Source organism: Oncorhynchus mykiss, chromosome 10, assembly GCF_057628025.1.
Source record: "Oncorhynchus mykiss isolate SJ-2025 chromosome 10, ASM5762802v1, whole genome shotgun sequence".
Taxonomy (NCBI): domain Eukaryota; kingdom Metazoa; phylum Chordata; class Actinopteri; order Salmoniformes; family Salmonidae; genus Oncorhynchus; species Oncorhynchus mykiss.
The window spans coordinates 28739469-28753292 of NC_143031.1; the positions used below are offsets into that span (position 1 = coordinate 28739469).

A 13824-nucleotide genomic window follows, 5' to 3' on the forward strand; every position below is an offset into this window, starting at 1 on the left:
CTGCCATGTCACTGATACGTTGTGAAACAGTGTTGTTTGATGAAGACCTTGTCTCTATAGTTTTTGGGGCCTTTTCCCCCAGCATTGTCCCAGCCATATCTGGGGCAGCAGGAATGAAGTCCTCCACAATAGTATGGGGCTTGCCTGTCCTAGCCACTCGGTAGCTCACCATTTAAGACGCTTCTAGCCCCTTCTTATTAATGGTGTCTGTTGCTTTTATACATGTCTTAATACTTAAAAGTAATCTTAATTCTCGCTCAAAAAAACTCCTGTGGCTTATTTTTAAAATGGCCATGTTTTGTTTCTAAATGTCTTCGCAAGAGTGAAGGTTTAATCGAGTTGTGAGATAGTACTTTTGCACATATAACACACTGTGGCTACTCCCAATATAAGTGAACCTCAAGTCAATGTAGATCTCATCTTATTTGTGCCTCTTTGATGGTCCAACGTCCCTGTCTTCTGTTCGGTGCTTTCCCGGGTAAGGGGGCAGTAGCTCTTCGGCTGCATCAGATTCACAACTGTCATTGTCCATGCTAGCTGGGCTAACAACAACTGTAGAATTACTGATACTAGCATTGGATGTGCTTGTGGAAGCAGAACAACTTGTCGTCGACAAGTGCAGGTGTAGTACTGCTGGTAGTAGCAGTACTACCAGTAGAGCTGGCACGTGTCTCTATGGACGAGGGCCTTACTCTTTTTAACCATTTATCAATTTTTGAGCAAACGGAATGAGCAGCAGCTACGTTTGGCTACATACGGACCATTAGTGGAATTCCCGCGAGAGAGTAATGGTTAATGTGATTGGATGTTAATTATTTGACTAGGCTACCTGTATTTGACATTGTGTTGTTATTTCGCTTAACACTAGATGGTTATTTTACTTCTGACAGTGTAACGAGGCTACTCAGGCGATAAAAAAACTCACCCAAATATATAGCCAAGTTGTAAAATATAAATGGACTGTTTGAAAATGTGAAGAAAATATATTTTTTGAATGTATTTAAATAAAATGCAAAACACATTTTTATTTGGCGTACCCCCGACAGCATTGCCCCAGTTTGGGAATATCTGCTGTAGACTATACTTTTGGTACAAAATGTCTTAAATATCAGCATCTGTCACGCCCTGACCTGGGCGTGTGGGCGTGTTATTATTTTCTATGTTTGGTTAGGTCAGGGTGCGACTCGGGTGGGAAAGTCTATGTTTTCTATTTCTTTGTTTTTGGCCGTGTGTGTGTGTGTGTGTGTGTTTCCCAATCAGAGGCAGCTGTCTATCGTTGTCTCTGATTGGGGATCACATATAAGTTGTCATTTTCCTTTTGGGTTTTGTGGGATCTTGTTTTCTGTTTAGTGTTTCTGCCTGACAGAACTGTGCGCTTTCGTATTCACGTTTGTTATTTTGTTTGTGTGTTTTTTGAAATAAAATAATCATGAACACTTTGCACGCTGTGCTTTGGTCCACTCCTTTCGACGAGAGCCGTTACAGCATCAATGCTATGTTACACAGAACAACAAACTACCGTAATATATCAATAGAACCCAGGACAAACTGTGACATTGTCTGTATAGATTCAAACTGAAATACTTTTTACCTCTCAATAATAACATTATCTCATGGCCTCAAGTAGTTCTCTCATTCTCTCCCTCTCATCTCTCTCTCTCCTGGCGTTGGGTACTGTATGTTCCCTATCTCTACATTTATATAAGCTCCTTGGGGACAGCACTTCAGCTTTGCACTGACAAGCTTCCTAATTTGTCCGAGCATCTCAAGGGTACTGCCAAGTAAGCCCAGGCCATCAAATACTCCATTAATTTCAGTGGATTATGTAATGTGATTGAATTGGGTTACATAACAGCTAATAACAAAGCGGTGGACCTTGGTGGTAACACTGTTCCTAATAGGCTTAACAGGGTAGTAAGGGAGGTCAGGATTGGATAGATTCCATTCCCCCTGCAAAAGCATTTCATAGCTGAATAAACTTTTTTTTTAAATCAGGAAAAGGAACATAAATCCCATCTCTGCAATTGCTTGGTGCATGGTGATAGCTTTGTTTTTCTACCATGACAGATGCCATTTTCTGTGATGGTGTCTGCTATATGTACTGTAGCACCACCATGGCAATGCGAAGGAGAGCGTCTCCCAGCGACATCTAGCCTGATGAGTAGCTTGAGAGTAAGACAGAGGGATAATGACGGAGGGAGAGAAAGAAAGAAATGGATTCACAATCACAATCTTGATAAAACACTTCCCTCGTGGACAGATAGCAACCACATACACACACACACACAGACAGACACACGCAGGCACACACATACGCACACACGCAGTTGCTGTACACTGAGGAGCAACAATCCCCAGCTGGGGGTTATCAAATTGATATTCATAGTCCACTTCAGAACATCTTGAAGATATGACAGTAATGCTGAAGAAGAGCTTTTTCAATACAAAACAGGGTTTCCATTGCACATTGCAATGCTCCGAGCAGGGCGATAGTTACTTGGGCTGAATGCCCCAACATGTCTTTCTTGGTCCTTCACTGTACATACTATACATCAAGAGAAACAGCAACACAGAGCTACTGCAGGTCATTTAAGAGTTCCCCCTCTTTCAACCTGCAGTCATACAAAGAAAGGCTATGAAAATGTCTTTAGAAACTCGGCAAGGAGGAGAGGTCGCTAAGGGCCCAAGGTGTCATGGGCAACAGACAGTTCCAGGGAGCTATGGCAACAGCAGACTCATATAATAGCTAATCTGCATCAGGCTGCGACGCTGCAGAGAATAGAGAGACAACATCAACACAACTACAGAGATATAGAGAATAGAAAGAAATGGAGGGAGAGAGAGAGACAGATAATGGAGGGAGGATGAGAGGAAGTCTGGGAAGAGAGACCATCTTTAGAAAGGGTGTCCCATCTCACTCTGTCAACACCTCTGGCTGCTGGGAGTCTGAAGGACATTTCTCCTCCTCTATCCCCTTCATCATTAGTCCAACTCTACAACCCAGATGCAACTCCTCAAACCCAACCCAACGCCTCTACACCTCAACCAAGTGTCCTTAGCTCCAGTCTGACCCCCACCTCCAGGAGGGTTAGTCAGGCCTACACGGCTGTGCTGCGACCCAGCAGAGGGAAGGCTGTGGGCAAGCCACAACTCTGCTCTAGCCCCCTGAGCCCCTGGAGCCCATGGATACTTCTCAGCCCTAGCTCTGGGTGTGTGTGAGTCCGGCCCTCGCGGGGCATGGTGACGGTGGCCTGGGCCTGCAGAGAGAGGGGCTCCGTGGGGAGGTTGTTGTGGTTGAGGTCCATTGTGGAGAGCAGGTGACCCAGGGAGTCCCAGCGTCGGGCGGTGGGCAGGCGGATCAAGGAGGAGTAGCCACGCTCAGAGAACACTGTGACAGGGGGAGTCTTGGAGGTCTCAGGCTCCTGCTGCTGCAGCCTGGAGGCCTGGGGGGTGAGCTTGGTGTAGGTGCCCCCCCGGCTGTCAGCCAGCACTTCACAGTAGGGAGGAGGGGGGTCCTCCATCAGAACAGCCTCCTCGTAGCAGGGGGGCTTCCCAAACACGTCCGTCTCTGGGGAGAAACAGACACTTGTATATTAGTTCCCCCTTTTCCATCGACACAGTATGGGTTCCTGTGGACAGGGTTGTGTGGGAGATCATCATTGGTAAACTGACCGGCTATTACATAATGTTAATGTAACTCCTTCGACGCCTCAGTCAGCTCAAATGACTGACTTTACATCTGGAGTTACTGATACCACTGCCAAGTCCTACACTTACAGCTTTGCCTTTAAACTGTGAATCAACATAGGTTGAGCGGTGAGCATTCCATTGATTACTACAGTGGCCTACAGTAAAGGCTTCTTTGATGACTCAATTCTGACTGTTTTTTTATAGTGCTAAATGGCTTCACACACAAGCGTGCATGCACACACACACACACACACACACACACACACACACACACACACACACACACGCACACACACACACACACACACACACACACACACACACACACACACACACACAGTGTGAAGAGAGATTAATGGGATATTTGTCTGACAGGAACACTCAAGCCACAAGTGGGAGGCTAATTTACTGATGTATTAAAGCACAATCATCTGTCTTCAATCCCTTTACAGCTCACAGAGAGAAAACCCAGAGAAACAGAAAAGGTGGGAGTAGAAGAGCGGGTAGATTTTTTTCCACATTTTGTTATGTTACGGCCTTATTCTAAAATTGATTAAATAAAACATGTTCCTCATCAATCTACACACAATACCCCATAATGACAAAGTGAAAACAGGTTTTTAGAAATGTTGGCAAATGTATTACAAATAAAAAACAGAAATACCTTATTTACATAAGTATTCAGACCCTTTGCTTTCAGACTTTAAATTTTGCTCAGGTGCATCCTGTTTCCATTGATCATCCTTGAGCTGTCTCTACAACTTGATTGGAGTCCACCTGTGGTAAATTCAATTGATTGGACATGATATGGAAAGGCACACATCTGTCTATATAAGGTCCCACAATTGACAGTGCATGTTAGAGCAAAAACCAAGCCGTGAGGTTGAAGGAATTGTCCGTAGACAAGAAATTTCGCTACACCCGCAATACCATCTGCTAAACACGTGTATGAGACAAATAAAATGTGTTTTGAATTAATTTAGAGCTCTGAGACATGATTGTCTTGGAGCCTCTGACCACACCTGGTACTTCCTCTAGTGTTATCATTTCTCTAGTAATGTGTGGAAACCCAGCCTGGTAAAGGGAGAGGTACTTGTGTGGGCTTAGACATGGTCATAACATGGATAACATGGTTAATCTAAACTCCATTTCCCAGCCTCCATTTCTTTCAAAGCACACCCACAGTCTGCCTATACTACTATTTATTCCAGGCAGTGAGCGATACCACTTTGCACTTCAGAGTGTTTTTCCACTGGAAGAAATGTTGCTGCTCACTAAAAACACAACAACCAATTGATGTTGAGGATATAGAATGTCTGATATGGAAATCCTTACAGCATGTGTTGGAAGTGTCATCGTGGTGGCAGTAATGTTTAGATCTGCTGTCTGCGTATGTCTACATCTCCACAACCAATTACACCAATGTTGTTATAATCCCTTTTCCACCACATGTTCATAACGCCCTGCTCTGGCCTCCTTTGTAATATTAGCCTCAGCCTCTATATGTATAAATAAACACTAAGCAAGCTTCGATACAGTAACAACAGAGGCCCAGAGCACTGGAGCTATTTCCACTGGGAGATGAGAGGAATGTTTCATGGACCAGGTGGTCATGTTTGTTTCCCGTGTCAGCAATGCCTCTGGACAAAGAGAGGGCCAACAAGTGCAGAGGGGTGGCAGGGCTGTGGAGGGTGGTGAAAGGGGGGACACGGCTCAGGGACAGCCCAGAGCGGAGCCACCTCCCCTAGGGATATGATTGCTAATCTCAGCCTCAGTGGCCCTGGGGCCCCGGGGCCCACCACTGTCGCCAAGGACATGACGTAAGCACAGCAGCAGCTGCAGGGTGCAGGGTGGGAGGTATTATTGGAACATGCCCTCGCCAATGCTGCAGGCCGATGGATCTCAGCATGAGAAAATTGCAATTAAAAATGTAAATGAAGCTTGTTCAATTACATTTCTGAACACAAGCTGTGCCTTGAATATCAATCATTTTGTGGCCATTTTATTTCTTGGCGCTATGTCATTTGGGGGGAGGGGATCCCGAGTGGCGGAGTGGTCTAAGGCACTGCATCTCAGTGCTAGAGGCATCACTAGAGACATCACTAGAGACCCTGGTTTGATTCCAGGCTGTATCACAACCAGCTGTGATTGGGAGTCCCATAGGGCGGCACACAATTGGCCCAGCGTCGTCTGGGTTTGACCAGGGTAGGCCGTCATTGTAAATAACAATTTGTTCCTAACTTACTTGCCTTTATAAATAAAAATCCAAATTTCCTTTCCCTTTATAAGCGGCTGTCTTCCCAATGAGCAGATTCCTCCTACTTTAAGGTGTTCACCTTAACCACCCTGTCCTGCTGCCCTGGTACTGAGTTCCTCTATCTGGCTTTTGTGCTTGCTCGCTCTCTGTCTATTTCAATGGCTAGCTTACCTTTCACTCCACTGACTGACTGCTATGCTGTTGGCGCCTACTAAATGTCGAGCTGCTAGCAGTCTGTCATTGCGCTGGCTGCTGTGCTGCTAACTCTGTCACCGCTCTGCCCACGCACTGCCTACTCTACAGCGCTAACTGTCACCATGTCACCCACAAAGGAACGCAGAAAGCTCTGATGAAAGCCTACAGCAAAATGCCTTTAGAGTCCCTGCTGTCACTGCTGTAGCTTGTAATGTACAGAAAACTGCAGGTGTCTCCTGGGTTATGCTCTTTGTATATTTATGTTGCGTTCATATTGAACTGGAAAGGGACAATATGTGAAAGCTGTCAAGAGTTGCATACACTCTTAGAGAAAAAGGTTCCTTATAGAACCAAAAAGGCTTCTATTGCTTGCTTCATATATGGAACCCCTAAAAGTTCTATATTGAATTATTTTATCTTTGATCAGAACCCTAGAGTTTCTTCTTGACTGAACTAAAATGGTTCCATATTGAACCCTGCATGGTGCCCTTTGTGAATGACTACTACTATTGAATAGTAATATTTTGAGCTAAGAATATAATTAGATTATCTATGAAATAGTGGACAAAAGAGTACCAACATAGTTTTGGGAATTTATTGTCATTATATGCTATCATAGTTTGGATATGCACTGGTGGCCAGGGAGGTATCTCTTTGTTTGAATGATGGCCCACATCAACTCTGGCTGACTTCTCTACAATACAATGCAATACAATATACTTTGTCCATTAGTTACAGTGAACAACAAAAATGTGTCTTCTGCTCCCATCTCAACTAAAGGTCGACCGATTATGATTTTTCAACGCCAATACCGATACCGATTATTGGAGGACCAAAAAAGCCGATACCGATTAATTGGCCAATTTTTTTATTTATTTATTTGTAATAATGACAATTACAACAATACTGAATGAACACTTATTTTAACTTAATATAATGCATCAATAAAATCAATTTAGCCTCAAGTAAATAATGAAACATGTTCAATTTGGTTTAAATAATGCAAAAACAAAGTGTTGGAGAAGAAAGTAAAAGTGCAATATGTGCTATGTAAGAAAGCTAACGTTTAAGTTCCTTGCTCAGAACATATGAAAGCTGGTGGTTACTTTTAACATGAGTCTTCAATATTCCCAGGTAAGAAGTTTTAGGTTGTAGTTATTATAGGAATTACAGGACTATTTCCCTCTATACCATTTGTATTTCATTAACCTTTGACTATTGGATGTTCTTATAGGCACTATAGTATTGCCAGTGTAACAGTATAGCTTCCGTCCCTCTCCTTGCTCCTCCCTGGGCTCGAACCAGCAACACAACGACAACAGCCACCATCGAAGCAGCGTTACCCATGCAGAGCAAGGGAAACAACCACCTCAAGGCTCAGAGCGAGTGACGTTTGAAACGCTATTAGCGCGCGCTAACTAGCTAGCCATTTCACTTTGGTTACACCAGCCTCATCTCGGGAGTTGATAGGCTTGAAGTCATAAACAGCACAATGCTTGACGCACAATGAAGAGCTGCTGGCAAAACGCACGAAAGTGCTGTTTGAATTAATGTTTACACGCCTGCTTCTGCCTACCCCCGCTCAGTCAGATACTTAGATACTTGTATGCTTGTATGCTCAGTCAGATTATATGCAATGCAGGACACGCTAGATAATATCTAGTAATATCATCAACCATGTGTAGTTAACTAGTGATTATGATTGATTGTTTTTTCTAAGATAAGTTTAATGCGAGCTAGCAACTTACCTTGGCTTACTGCATTCGCGTAACAGGCAGTCTCCTTGTGGAGTGCAACGAGAGAGAGGCAGGTCGTTATTGCGTTGGACTAGTTAACTGTAAGGTCGCAAGAGTGGATCCCCCGAGCTGACAAGGTGAAAATCTGTCATTCTGCCCCTGAACAAGGCAGTTAACCCACCGTTCCTAGGCCATCATTGAAAATAAGAATGTGTTCTTAACTGACTTAAAAAAATACAAATAATCGACAAATCGGCGCCCAAAAATAACGATTTCCGATTGTTATGAATTCAGCCCTAATTAATCGGCCATTCCGATTAATCGGTCGACCTCTAATCTCAACCCCCCCCCCCTAATTGAGCTTCAGTCAATCCTACCCTCCACACCTGTTCCTGTTCCTGTGCAGCGGGCCAGTGTGTGTGTGTGTGTGTGTGTGTGTGTGTGTGTGTGTGTGTGTGTGTGTGTGTGTGTGAGTGTGTGTGTGTGTGTGTGTGTGTGTGTGTGTGTGTGTGTGTGTGTGTGTGTGTGTGTGTGTGTGTGTGTGTGTGTGTGTGTGTGCGTGCGTGCGTGCGTGCGTGCGTGTGTGTGATAGAACATTCTAGTAAAAAAGTAGTGTTACAGAATGAGTACCTTACCTTGTGGGGAGGCCCAGCTGCCCTGGGGGAGGGATCGGGGAATGTGCAGCGAAGGGGAGAGGGTCAGCGGGGGGCAGAACTGGAGGGGCTCTCTGGATGGAGGGTACCCAGCCAACCCCGCAGTGCCCAGGCACTCCAGTGACTCCATCTCCAGGGCCCTTAGACACTGCTCCCTCAGCCTCTCCTCCCTCCTCCTCTTCAGACGACGCTGGACAAAGCTACAGAAGCAGCACAGCATGACGATGAGAGCCCACACCAACCAGAACCCAGCGAAACAGGCCAGGAAGGTGTACGTGCCCTGGGACATCACCATGGCGATGAGGAACTAGTTGACTTGAAATGAGGAGCCAACTGGACTTGGGAAGATACGTTAAATCAAATAGCACTGGCTGCCACTGAGGAGACAAGGGAAAACATTTAAGAGAAAGATAGGGCGACAGTCTCCTGAGGAGTTTGGTTGAATGTGTGGTCTTCTGTTGAGTTGTAATCCTCTTATATCAGGGTGACAGAACAGCCCTGATTCTGAGGACTGGGTGTCTAGTGTGCTTACACACACACACACACACACAACAACAGCACTGTCTCGGATGCTCTTCTCTAGTCCAAAGGCCAGGTATTATCAGTTGTTTTCCAGCCTGCAGGTCACTTCAAATCAGATGTCCTGTTGTTCTTCAGAGGTAAAACAAGGTGATCTTCTACATTCTCACTCCAGTCTCACTGCAAAACTCATAGTCTAAATCACATCCACCGTCCAGGTATCCTGAAAAATCACCGCTTAGGAAACTCTTATCACAAAAAACACAGAGCACTACTCCTCCTTCCCACTGAGGTTGAGGGCCTGCTCCTCTCCACACCAGGCAGACTGAGTGGGCCCTCTGAGGGGTGAGGCCTGGATAGGGGGTCAGGCAGAGCAGCGCCACGTGACGTGCCAGTCTGTCCCACAGCTGCCTCCTCCAGGACACAGGGCCAGACCCAGGGGTTCCACACACTCACGCTGGGTTCCGCGAGGTTCCGAGGCGTTCCGAGTCCCCCCTCTGGTGCGCTGAACCCCAGACGATGGATTTTAGCACCTTTATGGAGTACTACTGACGTTACGCTGCTCAACAAACAGGGAGAGGAGAAAGGGTGGAGGGGACCATCATTATCAATTATGAAATAGGCAATATTTTCAAAACATGACGCTGGAATATCAGAAACATGGACACGGGCCTGTCTAGTAAATTATTTCAGCTGTTCAGACATCATTATGATGGTGACCTCAAAGGGTGAGTATCAGTTTCACACATCAGAGAGGATGGATCAGAACAGTACATAGATCTCTTTGGGAAAACAGGGCCCTTTATATGGGTGCTAAATGGGACCCAATCCTGCTAATCCTTACCAGATAGCTAGTGCGGAGCGATTAACCAAAATGTTGGTTATTTTTTGTTTTTTTAAACAACTAATTAACCAATGTCGGTTCAATTATTTGAATTTCATTTCGTTTCGTTTTTTTCTGTGAGCTCGATGTGCACATCGCACAGTTTTTCTAGAGATAAAGCAGATCCAGCCTGAACTGTGCGATGTAGTAGAGGGTGTTTTAGTTTCCAACAGGCCAATATTCTAGATAGTTTAGTGCATAAAACGTGGTAATTAACTACAACTACAATGACCATAATCCATTACGCATGTACTTGTCCGGTCTGTGTTTCTTTTATGCCTTCTACTGAATAGAGAAGAATGCTTGATCATGAGGTGATATAGAAAGGAGCTGTTGCTTCGCGAGATGGCTCACATGGAAATACATGATCTAAGTGATTGATAGTTGATAGTTGATAGTTGGTATTCAGCAGTCATAAAAGTATTCCTTATTTACTTTTGTCAAACAGCATTGGCAGCAGCTCTATAGAGATGAGATGATGACTTGGAATGAAATTATAAAGTCATCAAATAAAACAAATGTAATATACACAATGTCTTAAATATTTCATTAAAGTAAAATAATGTGAATAAATTATGGTTAAGTGATAAGCAGTAATGGGCAGTCACTACCATCACGGGACTTTTGTTTTATTCTGTGTTTTTACAGCATTCAAACAACATAATGCATAGTGCACTTAATTTCATTTTTAAATAAACGGAATCCGTGATATTTAAAAATATATATATATATATTGAACAGAAACTGAACCAACTTCAAAAATCACGAATTGCTAAGCACTTCAGCTAGCACATAACATTCTGAGAACCATATGGGGTTGTCCTATGCTTATTTTGCATACAACCTTCCCAAACCTATTAGCAACGGGTGTGACTGAAATAGACAAATCCACTCATTTGAAGGGTTGTATATATAGTGTAGGTTCCCAATCTCCCAACCCCATAATTGTTATCAAGCCATTTCAGGCTATCAATCAAGATAGAGTAGCTTGTCCTACCATTTTAGCTAAGATAACCTGTTGAAAAATAGACATAGCTTTTACATAGAATTAGGAACAATGATTGTGGCTCTAGATGGCAGGAAAAATGTGTTTCATGTGTTTGAAAAATTCAAAATTCTTCTACTTATGTGCCCCCACACACACCATCTTCATGTAGCCTACTTCAAGCCCCCTCTAAAATAATGGGTGCATGACGCCCCTGAAACAATACTTATTTCGCATGCGCACCTGATGAATGTCAGGTTGTGAGATACAGCTTCCATTTCCATAACATCTGATCATGAAAATGTGAATGCAACTCGTTGTTTACCTTTGTTGCCAGTGCGTCTCCTTGCGTCCTGATAGGTTATCCTGATGGACTGAACTCAGAGACAGTACTCGCTCCGTTCCATTGAAATGGCCTGAAATGGAGCTCACAGTTTATGACAGCAAGAGAAACAGGTGAACCAAGGTGTTTCGGATGTATTTATCAATAAAGTAAACACAGATATCATAAAGTATTTGTTCTGTTGCCTTGAGCGCAAATTACTTCCTCTCCATCCCCACAGCATGCAGCCATTCAGTGAGTGATGCTACGCCTCCGTTCCACGCGAACATCCTCTGGTTCCTTGGTATCGCCTTTCATGAACGACGAGCGGCAATTACGAGCGCTATTTGGTAATGAGGGCTCGAATAACGTAGTCTACATTCACCTTGGCAACCTGTCTCCTCCCTTTCTAGCTATCATATATTCAATCAATCTCCTCATTTCGCTCCATCGTAATCATCGTGACATTCAAGCGGTGTAGTTTATACGGCCACACAATCAATACAGATAGGGGTTTTCCAAGGACGTTAACTGAGAGGAGCGCAAATACTGTAGCCTGCTCAAGAAAAGGTTAGAATTCCTTTGATCGCAGGGCATGATTATCTCTCTTTTTTGCTTTCTCACATTTTCTTGCTGTGTCATTATCCAGACTTGCAAATGGTACACATTATATTATATATATTCGAATAGCATGCATCATAATACTTCAAAATATATCAAATGTAATCTATTTACATCCAGGTTCAACTGATCCTGTAACAGGCTGACTACACCGCCAGCTTTGCAAAATACATTTTGAAATCAATATTATTGAATTAATTGCACTACTGCTCGAGGCGCCAACTAGCGTCTGCGTTGCCAAGGGCTAACACGGATCCCAAACCGGCTGCGCGCGTGCGCATCGTGCGCCATCGTGCATAAATTGATTTTGTCCCCCCACACCAAACGCAGTCACCACAGGCAGGTTAAAATATCAAAACAAACTCTGAACCAATTTTATTAATTTGGGGACAGGTCGAAAAGCATTAAACATTTATGGCAATTTAGCTAGTTAACTTGCACTTGCTAGCTAATTTGTCCTGGGATATAGCATTGAGTTGTTATTTTACCTGAAATGCACAAGGTCCTCTACTCTGCCAATTAATCCACACATAAAACGGTCAACCAAATTGTTTCTAGTCATCTCTCTTCCTTCCAGGCTGTTTCTTCTCTTGACTTTATATTGCGATTGGCAACTTTTATAAATTAGATGCATTACCGCCACTGTCTTTCAGTCACCCACGTGGGTATAACCAATGAGGAGATGGCACGTGGGTACCTGCTTCTATAAACCCATGAGGAGATGGGAGAGGCAGGACCTGCAACGCGATCTGCGTCAGAAATATAACTGATATTTATTTTAGCCCTTGGCAACGCACATGCTCGTTGGTGCGCACGAGCAGTGTGGGTGCAATAATTGAATAACATAACAGATTTCTACATTTATTTTGCAACGTGAGCAGTGTGGTCAGCCTGTAAAATAGAAGTCACGCAGATTGTGCTGCAGGTCCTGCATGAAAGATTAATTGGCGGAGTAGAGGACCTTGTGCATTTCAGGTAAAATAACTAGCTTTTCGACCTGTCCCCAAATTAATATAATTGGTTCAGAGTTTGTTTTGATATTTTAACCTGCGTGTCGTGATCGCGTTTGGTGTAGGGGGACAAAATACATTTATGCACGTGAGCTGCCGGTTTAGGTTCTGTGTAAGACAGCTCAAGGTTGATTGTGTATCTGCTCCAACAAATTAAATATTCAAGGTCCGCTTGTTGAGAAGAGAGCAGGAAACGCTTGACAACCAATTAGACATCATTTTTTACACACTTTCACCTCATTAACACCTGGTTTACTTGACAAAAGACATCTCGATGGGGGGTCCAGGTTAGTCATATAGTACAAGTATGTGGAGGGGGCTTGCCTCTTTTGTTCTCTATTGCTCCTCAAGCAAGGAGGGAGGCCGATAACATCACAGATTCCCATCAGAACAACTCCTTTTTTATTTAACTTGGCAAGTCAATTAAAAACGAATTGTTATTTACAATGACAGCCTACCCCGGCCAAACCCAGACGACACTGGGCCAATTGTGCGTCACCCTATGGGACTCCCAATCACAGCCGGATGTGATTCAGCCTAGATTCAAACCAGGGACTGTAGTGACACCTCTTGCACTGAGATGCAGTGCCTTAGACCACTGCACCATTCAGGAGCCCATCCTTGAATGTCCTACTCCTTGAAGTTTGCAGTTGTGTCTAAAAACACTATTTTGCTGAAAGCGTGTGTGTAGGCTACTTTACAGTATTTATACAATAAAAGTACAAATTAATCGCTGGAGGACATTTCCCTATTAGGAAAGAGAACATGCTCTGTCCAAAGACTGTATGGCTTTGTTTTAGGATTGTGTACTTTAGGGAGTTTAAAGACAAAGATTGTGGATAATCTACCTTGTAAAAAAAAACTTGATATTGCCCATCTGCAATAATGGCACTGCAAACCTGTGTAACTAGCCATTGGAGATTTCCACTTTTGCTCACTGACAGAGAGCCAGC

At 43.8% G+C, this 13824-nt stretch overlaps 1 protein-coding gene across 1 annotated transcript; it reads right to left on the minus strand.

The window, feature by feature from the left end:
• Positions 1–1316: 1316 nt before the first annotated feature.
• prr7 (proline rich 7 (synaptic)) lies at positions 1317–11793 on the minus strand. Its single transcript, XM_021617993.3, has 3 exons — positions 11244–11793; positions 8514–9609; positions 1317–3568 (listed from the first exon to the last, which is right to left on the minus strand). Exons 2-3 carry the CDS (start codon positions 8824–8826, stop codon positions 3099–3101), a joined length of 783 nt encoding a protein of 260 aa, XP_021473668.1. The 5' UTR covers positions 8827–9609; positions 11244–11793; the 3' UTR covers positions 1317–3098.
• Between the last annotated feature and the right edge of the window lie 2031 nt (positions 11794–13824).